At 37.3% G+C, this 16,770-nt stretch overlaps 1 protein-coding gene and 2 pseudogenes across 3 annotated transcripts in view; all 3 read left to right on the top strand.

Moving 5' to 3' along the window:
- Nucleotides 1-9,463, top strand: part of ABCB7 (ATP binding cassette subfamily B member 7) — a 152,223-nt gene extending 142,760 nt beyond the window's left edge. For all 3 annotated transcript variants that reach the window (XM_007450338.1, XM_007450339.1, XM_007450337.1), the window contains 2 exons: nt 2,416-2,523; nt 9,248-9,463. In XM_007450338.1, coding sequence (XP_007450400.1) covers nt 2,416-2,523; nt 9,248-9,463 — 324 coding nt within the window. The remainder of the gene's footprint in view (nt 1-2,415; nt 2,524-9,247) is intronic.
- Nucleotides 9,464-11,708: 2,245 nt separating this feature from the next.
- Nucleotides 11,709-13,801, top strand: LOC103068504 (tropomyosin alpha-4 chain pseudogene; annotated as a pseudogene).
- Nucleotides 12,314-13,260, top strand: LOC103090460 (regulator of microtubule dynamics protein 1 pseudogene; annotated as a pseudogene).
- Nucleotides 13,802-16,770: the final 2,969 nt, after the last annotated feature.

The following is a 16,770-nucleotide window of genomic DNA, read 5'->3' as shown; positions in this document are numbered from 1 at the left end:
TCTTCCAGGTCAGTTATCCATTCTTCTGCCTCAGTTATTATGCTATTGATTCCTTCTTGTGTATTTTTCATTTTCAGTTATTGTATTGTTCATCTCTGTTTGTTTGTTCTTTAGTTCTTCTAGGTCTTTGTTATACATTTCTTGCATTCTCAATCCTTGCCTCCATTCTTGTTCCAAGGTCTTGAATCATCTTCACTATCATTATTCTGAATTCTTTTTCCGGTAGATTGCCTATCTCCACTTAATTTAGTTGTTCTTCTGGGATTTTATCTTTTTCCTTCATCTGGGACATATTCCTCTGCCATCTCATTTTGTCTAATTTTCTGTGATTTCACTTTACATTCCGTAGGCTGCTGGATTGTAGTTCTTGCTTCTGCTGTCTGTCCTCTAGTGGATGAGGCTGTCTAAGGGGCTTGTGCATGCTTCCTGATGGGAGGGGCTGGTCCCTGCCTACTGGGTGGAGCTGGGTCTTGTCCCTCTGGTAGGCAGGGCTGTGCTCAGGAAGATTTTTAGCAGCTTGTCTGCTGATGGGTGAAGCTGTGTTCCCACCCTGTTGGTTGCATGGCCTGAGGTGTTCCAGCACTGGTGCCTACAGGCTGTAGGGTGGGGCTAATGGCAGCCTCCGGGACGGTTCACACCAATGAGTACTTCACAGATCTGCTGCTGCCAGTGTCCTTATCCGCAAAGTGAGCCACTGCCACCGCACACCTCTGCAGGAGACCCTCCATTACTAACAGTTTGGGCCCCGTCTCTTATGAGGTCACTGCTTTTTTCCCCTGGGTTCTGGTGTGCACACGTTCTTGTGTCAGCCTTCCAAGAGTGGAGTTTCTGCTTTTCCCAGCCCTGTGGGATTCCTATGATCAAACCCTGCTGGCCTTCAAAGCCAGATTCTCTGGGGCTCCTCCACCTGTTGCTGGACCTCCAGGCTGGGAAGCCTGATGTGGGGCTCAGGACTTTCACTCCTGTAGGAGAACTTCTGTGGTGTAACTGTTTTCCAGCTTGTGGGTCAAGCACCCAGCGGGTATGGAATTTGATTTTATTGTGATTGTGCCCCTCCTACTGTCTTGTTGTTATTTCTTCTTTGCCTTTGGATGCAGGGTATCTTTTTTGGTAGGTTTCAGTGTTTTTTTGTCAACGGTTGTTTACCCATTGATTGTGATTTTGATGTTTACATAAGAAGGGGTGAGCTCACGTCCTTCTACTCCACCATTATGAGCTAATCTGAGGATTTGTTATTGATATATTTAAAGGGAACCTTAAGCTGCACCAGACTCCATTCATATGCATAGTAGGAATCTGCTTACAAGAACTTCGTACCTAAAAATGTGTTATCCACATTTATCACAATTTCAGAGTCCTAACAACAGTCATTATTTGAGTCACGTATCTTTATTAGCTCACAGAGCATAACCCATTAATTGCTAGCAGAGAACACTCCCCCTTGAGGGAATGAGTTACCGGGAGATTTGGTAAATTTTACTCAGCCTTTTAAAAAGGTCCAGAACATCAGTAGGATGTGAGAGTTTAAGTTCTGGAGGGTAGGAAAGAGGAGTCCTTCCCCAGACATCACAATTTTTCTTAGAATTGACCCTGTGCTTGATTTTCAGTCTGCCAGGTCTTCTTTTCCTGGGTAGCCATCTATTCATGATAATCTTATTTCTTTAATAAATACAGTGATTAGAGATACCTTTAGGAAGCCATTGGGAATATCACCATCCCCCACACTGCTATTTCCATCTAGCTAGCTGTACTTAGACCCAGGTTTCCAAGTATAGGTGAATATATATACAGCTGCCTTACATTTTACAGGCAGTAGACAAAAATGTATTTTCCAGAATGCCTTAAGAAGTCAGACTGCTTTTGAAAAAGAAGTTTTCTCAAGTTAAACATGCATCGTTGTCCTTGTCACCCTTTCCATCCTCTGTGTTTGAACTGAGGAAAAGCAACTGCTCCTGTACCCTTTGAGTTTCCTGTCTTTCTTGATTTTTTTTGTACTTCTCCACATCCTATCACTTGAGTCCCTCCTCATTTTGTTTTTGTTCTCATTGTCCAGATAAACATATCTGGCTATTATGCTCCTGATATCAGTGGATTCATCATTGTTATTGTTTGTTTTTATGTATAGAAAATATCTACCTTCTCCCAAACTTTATAATTTAAAGAAATATTGCCTATCTTAAAGCTAATTTTTCCATAATAATATGTTCATATTCACCTTCCCTCTTTGATTTTATTCTCTTCTTAGTAATTATTAGATTAGGTAAAATACTTGGTAGTGGTATAAAGTTTATATAATACCAAATTAACTAGTATTTTATATATTCTTTTCAGAAATACATGAGTATTTTAATATACATTTACCTAATAGATAGATCCTTTTTTCCCCTCCTACTGTTCTTGTTGTCAAACTTGCAGACTATTCTTGGTGCCATGAGGGATGCAGTCAAACACAGAACTTCTATTTTCATTGCACACAGATTGTCAACAGTTGTTGATGCAGATGAGATCATTGTCTTGGACCAGGTAAGAGGTTGAACTTTAAAGTTTAGTGTTTGAAGAACATTAGAAATTGTTACAAACACAAGCAACTTAAATATTGTTTCTAAAGAAAGTTATAGAATTTTGTGTTATTTGAGTAAGACTGAATCCTGGTAGGATTCCATTTTTACCTCCTTTTGATAGGAAATAATGCATGCCACTTCCAAAAATGAATAAACTGTATTAACTCACTCTATTAAAGTTTTAAAAGCAAAGTTAGATGAGGAAAGCATTAAATCCTAATATGGTAGAGGCAGTTTTAAAGGGTATGTATTTAAAATAATTTTTCTTTATTCATTTTTGCTCTGTACAGAATCTTTGCTCATTGACTTCACTGTATTTTATATTTTCATTTTTCTAATACCTGCACATACCCTAGATGTCTAAAAGAAAATTACCATAAAATAAAGTCATTTTCATGCATGGCCATTTTTATTTTATCTTTTTCCTCATGAGGAAAGTAAGAAAAAGGACAGCCTGCTTTATTTCTCTGAGGGATTTACTATAAGAGCATACTGTCTAAATGTTCTGAACAAATCAAGAGTGCCACTATTGCGATTGGTAGATTTGAAAATTGTAATAGTTTTTCTTTTCTCCTCTCTGTAGGGATATCTTATTCCCACCCCTCTTTGTACTTGATTATTTCTAACAGTGTTTTCTATGCTTATTTCTCTGTTCTAATACATAAGCCTTCAATTTTTTATCATTTTGAAAGCCTGAGTACTGGGAGTTAAGAGAGAAGAAGCATTCTCTTGTACTGTCTATGTTGAGAGAGAATTTTTCATGCCACTAAAATTTCTTATGGGATATTCAGTTCTGTGATATATACATTATTTCTTTTATGTGTTACCTGTGCACTTTCTACCCTAGGTCTTTTTGTTCATTTGTTCAAAAATGCTAACATTCACTAAAATATAAACTGATTTTCTTCAGTATGCTTGTTCCAGCATGTCTTAAATGGGAAATTTTGTAAATATACTTTATTATCTCATTGATGTTCAGGTATCTGAAATAAAATCTGCTCTTTTGTGCTTTTTACTAAACTTTCCAATTGTATGCAGTCATGTACATAGAGCCTTTTCTTGTAAATATAAAATGTTAAAAGTACTTTAACAAGCATGTGCTTACCTACCTCATGCCAGGAGTTTCACAGTATCTATACAGTTATATCATAACATTGCCACTTGGGGTTTGGATTATAATTGGAACTAACTATTGATCATACCATTTGTATCTAAAATCTCTTTATGTTGAATTTGATGGTTCTATAATTGCTTAATTATGAAGATCAGAGATTTTCATTTTCTAGTGAAACTAATGTGACCTCATGTGGTCCATCAACAGTCTCTGGTAGTATTAATATTAAGTCTGCATAACAGAGTTCCCAAGGCCCTTCCTCTTGCAGCCTGGTGATTGCCCATTCCCAGCCTTGGCAAGAGACTGGAGGTTTACTTGTCAGGAAATTGAGTCAGAGAGGCTCTGGACACAAGAAAATTACCAAGCACATTAACAAAGATTGGCAAGATTAACTGGAAATCAAAACATACCAAAGAATAAGACCACAGACCCTCCTGTGCCACTGGCTCCAAGAACCTTGCCAACCAATTATTTCTGCTGTCACCACTTCTTCCCTCACCAGCAGATAATTAGAGGATTCTTCTCTAGAGAAACAAAAGTAGCCCCATAAAAAACATGCTCATATTTGGGGACCCCTACAAAATGACCAGATACCCATGTGATCATCCTACAATGAAACCCAACAGCTGAGAAGTCTACTCCCATGCACATAGAGCTCCCAGTCAGCTTTTTTTAATACTGTATTTTTAAGTGTCAGTGGATAATAAAGGAAGGCCTCCAAAGCAAGCAGAAAAAAATTCAGTAGAAAATGTAGACAATGCAGAGAGCATAAGAAAACTTAAAAATATAATTAATATCATCAGAAGTCATGGAAAATATAGCATTTTAAAATAAGGACAAATGCTGTTAAGAAAAAAAGTAAATAAGACTTAATATTGCATGAGTTCCAGGATACAGTGTTAAGTAACAGTAAGAAAGCTGCAAAAGAGTATATAATATGCTACCTTTTGCAAGGAGGATGTGGGGGAAACATATGTATATTTACTTGTTTCTGCAAAAAGAAACCCTGGGAGGATAAACTAGAAATTAAAGACATTGTTTACCTGCAGGATGGAGACAAAAAGGGGTAGAAGACAAAGGGGAGGGAGTAAGACTTTGCTGATTACACTTTTTTGTATTATTTTTACTTTTGAACCATGCTAATGTTTTTATATATTTAAAAATCAACAAGGATGGGGCAGAAACAGGAATTGAATACAAACAGAAAGAAGTAAAACTAGGTACATAATGAATTAATAACATAACTATGTAGAAGAAAAATAGCATGCAGAATTAACCCAAATAACTTTTGAACACATTACTCTGATTATTTAGCCTTAGTGGAATATATTATAAGGATAAAAATAACTCGGACTTGAAAAAAAAATAACTCAGACTTGAACTTAGTAAGGTTGTTTTTGGTAGTAGCATGAGAGTAGCTGTTTTGAAACTCTTTTGTGTATACTGTAAGACTGAGCATATGAGTAAATATATTGATGTTGAGAAATAGAGGTCTTACTTGGGAGAAGAAATATACAGATATGGAATGGGAAAAGAAGAGGAGCTTTGTGATGTTATATTGGAACAGAATTGTCAATATCGGTTCATGATGAAAAAAATCGTTCCTAACTCTGTTCAGTGAAAAAGCCTAGAAACAATGAAATTCCAGTAGTAATGAGTGTAACTAGCACCTAGATCTTGGACACTAAATACTGTTCCTCACTAAAAGGAACCAAGACTCCTTGGAGAAATGACTGATTCCATATATGGAGCAGGGAAATGAATGAAGGCATATCACAAGGACACAGGAACCATTTTGAATGGGTTCCCACTGGCCAAGTGTGGGATGATTTGAATGTCAAAAAAAATAAATAATGATAACTAATGAATTACAACACATTGAATAAAAAACTAATCTATAATTCCATAATTGTACTTAGAGAAAGCTCTTTTTTAAAAATGAAATCTTTCCATTTAGAGCAATGTTAATGGACCTGTAGGGTATGCTAAGTGAAATAAGTCAGAGAAAAACAAATACTGTGTGATTTTACTTATATGTGAAATCTACAAAACAGAGCAAATCAACAAACAAAACAGAAACAGACTCATAAATACAGAGAACATACTGGTGGTTGCCAGAGGCGGCAGGGGGGACGGATGAAATAGGTGAAGGGTACTAAGAAGTACAAACTAAGTCATGGGGATGTAATGTACACATAGGGAATATAGTGAATAATATTTTCATAACTTTGTATGGTGACAGATGGTAACTGGACTTAACTGAGGTAATCATTTCATAATGTATAAAAATACTGAATCACTGTTGTACACCTGAAACTAATGTAATGTACACCTGAAACTATTGTAATGTATGTTAATTATAACTTGGAGAAAAAAATGCTAACACATACAAGGAATGATAAGTTTACAGAATCATATTTTGCAACCACCATTGTAATAAATGATTCACATAAGGATCATCATTGTTTGCTAAAACCATATGGTGAAAAACTATTGGGGAATAGAATATTCACACAGTTTGAAAGCATAACCCATTGATTAATTATTGATTACAAAGAGAAAAAGTACCTTTAAATTAGAGAAATCTGATAGACTCTACCTTAACTAGTTATCAAACTGAAATCATTAATTGTGGAGCAAAATGACATCATGTACCTCCTAATATGATACACTGAGGACATATCACCTATATTGTATTGCAACAAAATTGTTTAGCCTGGATCTAAGAATCAGGAACAACTAGACAAATACAACGTGAAGGGCATTCTTTAAAAAACAAGCCTGGGGCTTCCCTGGTGGCGCAGTGGTTGAGAGTCCGCCTGCCAATGCAGGGGACACGGGTTTATGCCCCGGTCCGGGAAGATCCCACATGCTGCAGAGCAGCTAGGCCCGTGAGCCACGGCTGCTGACCCTGCGCATCCGGAGCCTGTGCTCCACAACAGGAGAGGCCACAACAGTGAGAGGCCCCTGTACCGCCAAAAAAAAAAAAGCCTGGACATTTTAGAAATGTCGTTGTCACACTCACACAGAGTAGGAAACTTATAAATTCAATGTGTTGATCCTGATTGGATCCTGGATGGAAAATATATATATATAAAGGATATTATTGGGATAATTGGTAAAATCTAAATATGAACTATATATTAGATAAATTTCTTGGGTGTGATATTGTTGTATTTTAGTCATGTAGGAGAATGTCCTTGTTTTCAGGAGATACATGCTAATGAAATATTTAGGGGAGAAATGTAATGATGTCCACAACTCATTCTTAAATGATTTAGCAAAAAGTAGTGTAAATTTAGAGCTAGGATGAAGTGAGAGGAAGCAAATGTGGAAAAATGAACAGTTGCTAACCTAGGAGAAGCATATATAGGCATTCATTTTTACCATTCTTGCAACATTTCAAATTTAAAATGGGGATAGTAAATAAATAAATGAACAACTAGAGAACGAGAGATTTTGAAAATGAAAATAGTCATTGCTGAAATAAAGTTAAGAAAATCTCTAAAGAGTAGAGCAAAAAAAGAGAAAATAGAGGAAAGATAAGAAAACAAGAGAATTAGTCTAACAGGTCCAACATTTGACTAATGGTTGTTCTAGAAAGAGGGGATAGGAAAAAGGGAAGGAAATAACTAAAGAATAATACCCCCAAAATGTTCAGAACTGCAGAGCATGAGTTTCCCGATTGAAAGGGCCTACCAAGAACCCACCACAATAAATGGAGGAAAGAAAAATAAAAGTCAAATTATCATAAAATTTCAGAATTGAGCATAAGGAAAAGAACTTAAAAGCTGTGAGAGAAATATATCTGGGCCAGGTGGGGACTGAATAATAGATTACCTAATATAGTTGATTATGAGAAAAATACTGTTCAGACAGACTTAAAGTTTAGAGAGAATTACCAATAGTGACATAGAAAACTAAGCAAATGAAAGAACAAGGCAGTTACTATGTCCAGGAAGAATAAAATATTATGAGAAAAAATATATAAAATCCTAGTACTTCACTTGGCTCAACAGATAATACATAGTTATAATAAAGTACATACTGTGTATTAAATAACATTTATGATATAACCAATGTTATTAGGAGAGTGAAGAGTGAGGCATTTGGAATGTGAAATAGTTAAAAGTGCTGAATCTGATTAATATGTATATGTGTGTGTAAATGCCAGAAGAAATAGCTACAGATTTGGAGATGAGATATTCAAGGGTGGAGAAGGAGGAGACAAAAGACTGTACTTTCTGTTATAAACTTTGTAATTATTAGCTGACTTTTTAAGCTGTGTACATTTATGATTTAATACAAATAAAAATAATTTAAAACATAATATACATTTTTATAGCAGGATAAATTTTTTGTGATTTATTTCATTGGTTTTCTGCAAAAATAGTTCCATTATTTCTAATACTTTTTGATGCAGTTTCATTGAGGATTTTTTTAATTGAAGTGTAGTTAATGTACAATATTGTGTCAGTGACTCAGTTTTTTTTTTCAGATTATATTCAATTATAGGTTATTACAGAAGATTGAATACAGTTCCCTGTGCTATACAGTAAATCCTTTTTTTAATCCATTTTATATATAGTGGTTTGTATCTGTTAATCCCATACTCCTAATTTGTTCTTCCCTCCTCCCCATCCCCTTTGGTAACCATAAATGTGTTTTTTATGTCTGTGCAGTGAGATTTTTATTTATTTTTTTTACAGTGGTAAATAAAAAAATATAAAATATGTAACCATGGGGACTTCTGTGCCAGTGAAGTGGTCCACAGATACCAAAGTTGAGGACTACATTCAGGATCCAGAGTTCAAATAGCTGAGTGAAATAGTTCCTAGACTGTCCCACCAGCAATCAAGAAGAAGCCTTAAATTTAACCACTCAGAAGTGGGCACACACAAATTTCAGTTATTTTGCTTAAGGGTATATTTGTAAAGGTCCTCTCACCAGGAGTACCAGTAAAAGTGAAAAAATTACTTTTGTGTCCCAACATGTTTAGCAGTAGCTGTCCAGAGACAAATTAATTGTAGATAAGAGTTAGGAATCAATACCAATTCTATGCAATGTTAAGTTTAATAGCCAGTGTTAAGAAAAATAGTTACTGGAAGAAATAAACTTTTCATGGAGAAATATTTTTTATTTCAAAGTACACATAGGATTTTGGGATTTTTTAAAAAATCCTTTAAATCTCTGTATAAATAACAGTGCTTTTGATGTAAATTTGATTTAAATTTGATTTACTGATTACAGAAAATACCACCTTTAGAAAATCTTCACCTTCCTTTTCTGCTCTTCAAAATGAAAAATGAAACATTCAAATTTTATTTCCTTTAAGTGAAATGGTATATGGTGTATGGAATTTCATAGCTTTTTGTTTGTTCACTGGACTGATAGCTCAACAGTAAATAAGGCATTCCTAACTCAGTTTTTCCTATTTGTACTATAATGAAGAATTGGGAAAGGTATTTTAATGAATGCAAATCTTTCAAAATTCTTGCTTAGAAAGTATTATGTATTTTCAATTATTATGCTAGTTATATGACTTTACGTTTCTCTTGTTTTTGCTTATTAGGGTAAGGTGGCTGAACGTGGTACCCACCATGGTTTGCTTGCTAACCCAGGCAGTATCTATTCAGAAATGTGGCATACACAGAGCAGCCATGTGCAGAACCATGGTAATCCCAAATGGGATGCAAAGAAAGAAAATGTGTCCAAAGAGGAAGAAAGGATGAAACTACAAGAAGAAATTGTCAACAGTGTGAAAGGCTGTGGAAACTGTTCCTGCTAAGTCACATGAAACCTTTTCTTTTCTTTTCTTTCCTTTTTTCTTTTCTTTTCTTCTCTTTTTTCTCCCTCCCTCCCTCCCTCCCTTCCTTCCTTCCTTCCTTTCTCACCTCTCTTTCTTCCTTCCTCCCTTCTTCCTTTCTTTTTTTTCCTTGACTACACATTTGCACTAAAGCAGAATTGTTTTATTAAAAAAAAATCATACATTCCCATTTTCTATAATCCTTTTAGATAAGATTTATTTGGAAAGGGAATTGAGTTTTACATCTTTCACAGTCTATTTAATGTGATATTTATATTTATCCCCAAATTATTTTCTTGTTACTGCCTTAGTTGTGGTCAAAGCATAATTTTTGTTACTATTTGACTTTACCCCATTTCCATTGTTGAGGCTGATAGCCATTTGCTATCCATAACCAGATGAATCAGATTGGTTTCCAAATTTTTTGTAGTTTTTCAGACCTCCTTTATGCTGACAATTTAGACGGAAAGTGTCTGTTTCTTAAAAAAAATTTTTAAAATAAGAGAGTGTAGGTTCATTGTTTCTCCTCCCCTGCCCCCATTGAAATACTTCAATGATAGTTAACTATACTTACATTTTAAAAATTATTTGCCACTATATACCTTTAAGAGGAAAAACCTTGACTCATGTTGGTATGTAGAAAGTTCTTCATCGTTAACCAGCATTGTAACTGTCATCTAGCGGTGGGAATTTTATTTTTCCACCAAATGAGGTGTTGCTTTTGTTTTGGGCCAAAATTTATACATTTCTTTTTAAAGACTCATAAACCCTGATGTAATTTGAGAGTTACCACACTGGGAGTGATCTAAAAAGCTTAGGAAGTTAATTGCCTTTTCTATTTCCATCTTAAATGCACTGCTTTTGCTATCTGAAGTTATACAAAGAAACAACCAAATGGGATGTATGCACGCATGCATGTGTGTACATGTGTATAAAGCGACATCTACTTAAAAATTATTAATGACTTTTAGGCAAGTAGGAGAGGATTTCACATATATTTAGATGATCAGGACTCTAATCTGTGTTGACACTTCAGAATTACTTTATTACTAGGTCTTCCCTTCCTTTTTCAGTAGTTTAATGAGTTCCTTTAAGCTTGAAATAACAAGGAGGAGCCCAAACAAGATAATCAAGAAATAATTAACAAAATGTTGGTATATATTCACTTAGAAAGTTCCTCTCCCTTTCCAACTTGAATTTGCTTTAATTTGTTGATAGTAATCGTTCAGCTTGAAAAACTTGTGTATCATGAACAGCCACATAACTATATAATGAGGCTTTATTTCTCAAAAAAGGTCTTAAAGTATCTATTTGTCTATGGTTTTATTGTCTTTTAAGTGATAATTTAGTATGGGTGAGATTAATTTTTTTTCTGATTTGTATTGTCATTAGTAGGTAGATATCTAAACTTATCTAAACTTATTGGGTCTGCAGTTTTGTTATATAAAGGTGATTTGATAAGTAGCTTGAAGCCAGTATTTTATGGTTAGTCTTTGAAAGCACAGTAAGTGGTGCAGGATCTTGCTTTTGGAATTGGAGTTAACACTGAGATGCGTAATCAGCTGCAAAATGGGGGGTTTTGGACATTTCTTACTCTGAAGCCATAGACGTGATTGCTTTTCTGAGGAACAACAACAACAACAAAAAGTCCTTTGAATAACCCAGCTGCATTACTAGAAATGTGGTTAGATAGAAATTTTGCTTCTGTTAATTCCTTCTATACATTTCCAGTGTTGCTGATGGAAAATATTTAGCTTAGTTGCATAATCAAACAGGTAAGATTGAAGTAATCATTAGTAATATTCATTTTAAATGAATAGTGGTATTCAAAGTAAGTGATTTTGTGGGCTTCCCTGGTGGCGCAGTGGTTGAGAGTCTGCCTGCCAATGCAGGGGACACGGGTTCATGCCCCGGTCCGGGAAGATCCCACATGCCACGGAGCAGCTGGGCCCGTGAGTCATGGCCGCTGAGCCTGCGTGTCCGGAGCCTGTGCTCCACAACGGGAGAGGCCACAACAGGGAGAGGCCCGCGTAATGCAAAAAAAAACAAAACAAAACAAAACAAAACAAAGTGATTTTGTGATATGGGAAACGTATAGTCAAAGGATAGGACCTGGTGTAGGCAAAGGGTTGGGGGCTGGGGCACAGCTTCTTCAGCTCTCGCTGGAGCCGAGACAAGCGCCCACCACTGCCCACTGCCCACCGCCTGCTGCATGCGCCTCCGTGCCATGGCTGGCCTCAACTCCCTGGAGGCAGTGAAACACAAGAACCAGGCCCTGCAGCAGCAGGCGGACGAGGCAGAGGACCGCGCACAGGGCCTACAGTGTGGGAGCTGGATGGCGAGCGCAAGTGGTGAGAGAAAGCTGAAAGTGATGTGGCAGCTCTCAGTTGACACATCCGGCTCATTGAAGAGGAGTTGGGCAGGGCTCAGGAACGACTGGCCACAGCCCTGTGCAAGCTGGAGGAGGAAGAAAAGGCTGCAAATGAGAGCAAAAGAGGAATGAAGGTGATAGAAAACTGGGCAACGAAGATGAGAAGGTGGAGATTCAGGAGATGCAGCTCAAAGAGACCAAGGATATTGCTGAGGAGGCTGACCACAAATACGAGGAGGTAGCTCGTAAGCTGGTCATCCTGGAGGGTGAGCTGGAGAGGGTGGAGGAGCGTGCCAAGGTGTCTGAACTAAAATGTGGTGACCTGAAGTTGTGGAGAGGAAGAAGAGCGGGGCCGGAAGCTGGTGGACGCTGCTCTCTGTGGAAAGACTGGGGTGCCTTTCACTCCGCCCCGCTTCTTAGCCGCCAAAGGGGTGAGGGGTCAGGCCTGCAAGCTACAGATCATGGCACTAGCCTTGCGATTCTGGCGCCTCCTTCCTTTGGGACATAGCACTGCCCTGGGACCTCGGCTTCCGACAGGTGCTGCTGGAAGCTGCGAGCAGTGCGTTCTTTGGCGACTCCGTGGCGCTGAGGTGATGGGAAACCCAGGAGCTTTCAAAAGAAGTCTTTTATTCTCTGCCTTGTCTTATTTGGGTTTTGAAACTTAACAAGTCATTTCCCAGGCTGCTGTGGTTCATGCTGCAGCCAAAGTCTTCAGAGTTGAAGAAATCCTTGAACAAGCAGACTGTATGAAAGTGGAGAAACAGAAAAACTACCAGTTGCTATCCCAGTACAAGGAAAGTGAAGATGCAGAGTTACTGTGGCGTTTGGCATGGGCATCACGTGTTATAGCTCAACTCAGTGGAACCTCAGAAAAGGAGAAAAAGCTCTTGGTGTATGAAGCCCTAGAGTATGCAAAAAGGGCACTATAAAAAAATGAATCAAGTTTTGCAGCTCATAAGTGGTATGCAATCTGTATTAGCAATGTTGGAGATTATGAAGGAATCAAGGCTAAAATTGCAAATGCCTATATGATCAAGGAGCATTTTGAGAAAGCAGTTGAACTCAACCCTAAAGATGCTACCTCAATTCACCTTATGGGTATTTGGTGTTACACATTTGCTGAAATGCCTTGGTATCAAAGAAGAATTGCTAAAATGCTGTTGAAACTCCTCCTAGTTCCACCTATGAGGAGGCCTTAGGCTACTTTCACAGGGCAGAGCAAGTGGATCCAAACTTCTACAGCAAAAACTTGCTTCTTCTAGGAAAGATATATTTGAAGCAACACAACAAACAGCTTGCTGCTTTCTGGCTAACAAACGCCAAGGACTATCCAGTGCACACAGAGGAGGATAAACAGATACAGACAGAAGCTGCTCAGTTGCTTACAGGTTTCAGTGACAAGAACTGAGAATTTTTCAATGAAATATCTAAGAAGCAGTGCCTTTTCATCAAATTATAAAGATAATAAATACATTAACCATTTAAATAAATAAATAAATAAATAAATAAATAAATAAATAAAATGTGGTGACCTGGAAGAAGAACTCAATGTCACTAACAACTTGAAGTTGCTAGAGGCTGCGTCTGAAAAGGAGGATGAACATGAAGAAGAAATTAAACTTCTATCTGACAAACTGAAAGTGGCTGAGACCCATGCCGAATTTTCAGAGAGAACAGTTGCAAAACTGGAAAAGACAATTGAGCTGGAAGAAAAACTTGCCCAGGCCAAAGAAGAGAACGTGGGCTTACATCAGACACTGGATCAGACACTAAACGAACTAAACTGTATAGAACCAAAACAGAAGAGTTTTGTTCCAACAAAAACTCCAGAACTCCGTGTCTTTCTCTTCTCTTGTAAGAAGTTTCTTTTGTTATTGTCTCTGCTTTGCTGGAAATGTCAAGCAAATTATGAATACATGACCAAATATTTTGTATCAGAGAAGCTTTGAGCACCAGTTAAATCTGTTCCTTCCTTTTTTCAAATAGCATCAGGTTTTTCAGCTCTATTTTATTATTTTTTTTTAACATCTTTATTGGGGTATAATTGCTTTACAATGGTGTGTTAGTTTCTGCTTTATAACAGAGTGAGTCAGTTATACATATATATATGTTCCCATATCTCTTCCCTCTTTGTCTCCCTCCCTCCCACCCTCCCTATCCCACCCCTCCAGACAGCCACAAAGAACCGAGCCGGTTTCCCTGTGCCATGCGGCTGCTTCCCACTGGCTATCTACCTTACGTTTGTTAGTATATATATGTCCATGTCTCTCTCTCGCCCTAACACACCTCACCCTTCCCCCTCCCCATATCCTCAAGTCTGTTCTCCAGTAGGTCTCTGTCTTTATTCCTGTTTTACCCCTAGGTTCTTCATAACATTTTTTTTTCTTAAATTCCATATATATGTGTTAGCATACGGTATTTGTCCTTCTCTTTCTGACTTACTTCACTCTGTATGACAGACTCTAGATCTATCCACCTCATTACAAATAGCTCAATTTCGTTTCTTTTTATGGCTGAGTAATATTCCATTGTATATATGTGCCACATCTTCTTTATCCATTCATCCGACGACGGGCACTTAGGTTGTTTCCATCTCCGGGCTATTGTAAATAGAGCTGCAATGAACATTTTGGTACATGACTCTTTCTGAATTCTGGTTTCCTCAGGGTATATACCTAGTAGTGGGATTGCTGGGTCATATGGTAGTTCTATTTGTAGTTTTTTAAGGAACCTCCATACTGTTCTCCATAGTGGCTGAACCAATTCACATTCCCACCAGCAGTGCAAGAGTGTTCCCTTTTCTCCACACCCTCTCCAGCATTTATTGTTTCTAGATTTTTTGATGATGGCCATTCTGACTGGTGTGAGATGATATCTCATTGTAGTTTTGATTTGCATTTCTCTAATGATTAATGATGTTGAGCATTCTTTCATGTTTATGTTTGTTGGCATTCTGTATATCTTTGGAGAAATGTGATTTAGGTCTTCTGCCCATTTTTGGATTGGGTTGTTTATTTTTTTGTTATTGAGCTGCATGAGCTGCCTGTAAATTTTAGAGATTAATCCTTTGTCAGTTGATTCATTTGCAAATATTTTCTCCCATTCTGAGGGCTGTCTTTTGGTCTTGTTTATGGTTTCCTTTGCTGTGCAAAAGCTTTGAAGTTTCATTAGGTCCCATTTGTTTATTTTTGTTTTTATCTCCATTACTCTAGGAGATGGGTCAAGAAGGATCTTGCTGTGATTTATGTCATAGAGTGTTCTGCCTATGTTTTCCTCTAAGAGTTTGATAGTTTCTGGCCTTACATTTAGGTCTTTAATCCATTTTGAGCTTATTTTTGTGTATGGTGTTAGGGAGTGATCTAATCTCATACTTTTACATGTACCTGTCCAGTTTTCCCAGCACCACTTATTGAAGGGGCTGTCCTTTCTCCACTGTATATTCCTGCCACCTTTATCAAAGATAAGGTGACCATATGTGCATGGGTTTATCTCTGGGCTTTCTATCCTATTCCATTGATCTATCTTTCTGTTTTTGTGCCAGTACCATACTGTCTTGATTACTGTAGCTTTGTAGTATAGTCTGAAGTCAGGCAGCCTGATTCCTCCAGCTCCATTTTTTGTTCTCAAGATTGCTTTGGCTATTCGGGGTCTTTTGTGTTTCCATACAAATTGTGAAATTTTTTGTTCTAGTTCTGTGAAAAATGCCAGTGGTAGTTTGATAGGGATTGCATTGAATCTATAGATTGCTTTGGGGAGTAGAGTCATTTTCACAATGTTGATTCTTCCAATCCAAGAACATGGTATATCTCTCCATCTGTTTGTATCATCTTTAATTTCTTTCATCAGTGTCTTATAATTTTCTGCATACAGGTCTTTTGTCTCCTTAGGTAGGTTTATTCCTAGATATTTTATTCTTTTTGTTGCAATGGTAAATGGGAGTGTTTTCTTGATTTCACTTTCAGATTTTTCATCGTTAGTATATAGGAATGCCAGAGATTTCTGTGCATTAATTTTGTATCCTGCTACTTTACCAAATTCATTGATTAGCTCTAGTAGTTTTCTGGTAGCATCTTTAGGATTCTCTATGTATAGTATCATGTCATCTGCAAACAGTGACAGCTTTACTTCTTCTTTTCCGATTTGGATTCCTTTTATTTCCTTTTCTTCTCTGATTGCTGTGGCTAAAACTTCCAAAACTATGTTGAATAAGAGTGGTGAGAGTGGGCAACCTTGTCTTGTTCCTGACCTTAGTGGAAATGCTTTCAGTTTTTCGCCATTGAGGATGATGTTGGCTGTGGGCTTGTCATATACGGCCTTTATTATATTGAGGAAAGTTCCCTCTACACCTACTTTCTGCAGGGTTTTTATCATAAATGGGTGTTGAATTTTGTCAAAAGCTTTCTCTGCATCTATTGAGATGATCATATGGTTTTTCTCCTTCAATTTGTTAATATGGTTAATCACATTGATAGATTTGCGTATATTGAAGAATCCTTGCATTCCTGGAATAAACCCCACTTGATCATGGTGTATGATCCTTTTAATGTGCTGTTGGATTCTGTTTGCTAGTATTTTGTTGAGGATTTTTGCATCTATGTTCATCAGTGATATTGGCCTGTAGTTTTCTTTCTTTGTGACATCCTTGTCTGGTTTTGGTATCAAGGTGATGGTGGCCTCGTAGAATGAGTTTGGGAGTGTTCCTCCCTCTGCTATATTTTGGAAGAGTTTGAGAAGGATAGGTGTTAGCTCTTCTCTAAATGTTTGATAGAATTCGCCTGTGAAGCCATCTGGTCCTGGGCTTTTGTTTGTTGGAAGATTTTTAATCACAGTTTCAATTTCAGTGTTTGTGATTGGTCTGTTCATATTTTCTATTTCTTCCTGATTCAGTCTTGGCAGTTTGTGCATTTCTAAGAATTTG

Source organism: Lipotes vexillifer, unplaced genomic scaffold (genome assembly GCF_000442215.2).
Source record: "Lipotes vexillifer unplaced genomic scaffold, Lipotes_vexillifer_v1.1 scaffold880, whole genome shotgun sequence".
Classification (NCBI taxonomy): domain Eukaryota; kingdom Metazoa; phylum Chordata; class Mammalia; order Artiodactyla; family Lipotidae; genus Lipotes; species Lipotes vexillifer.
The sequence above is the reverse complement of the archived record's forward strand: the minus strand, read 5'-3'. Positions and strand labels throughout refer to the sequence as shown.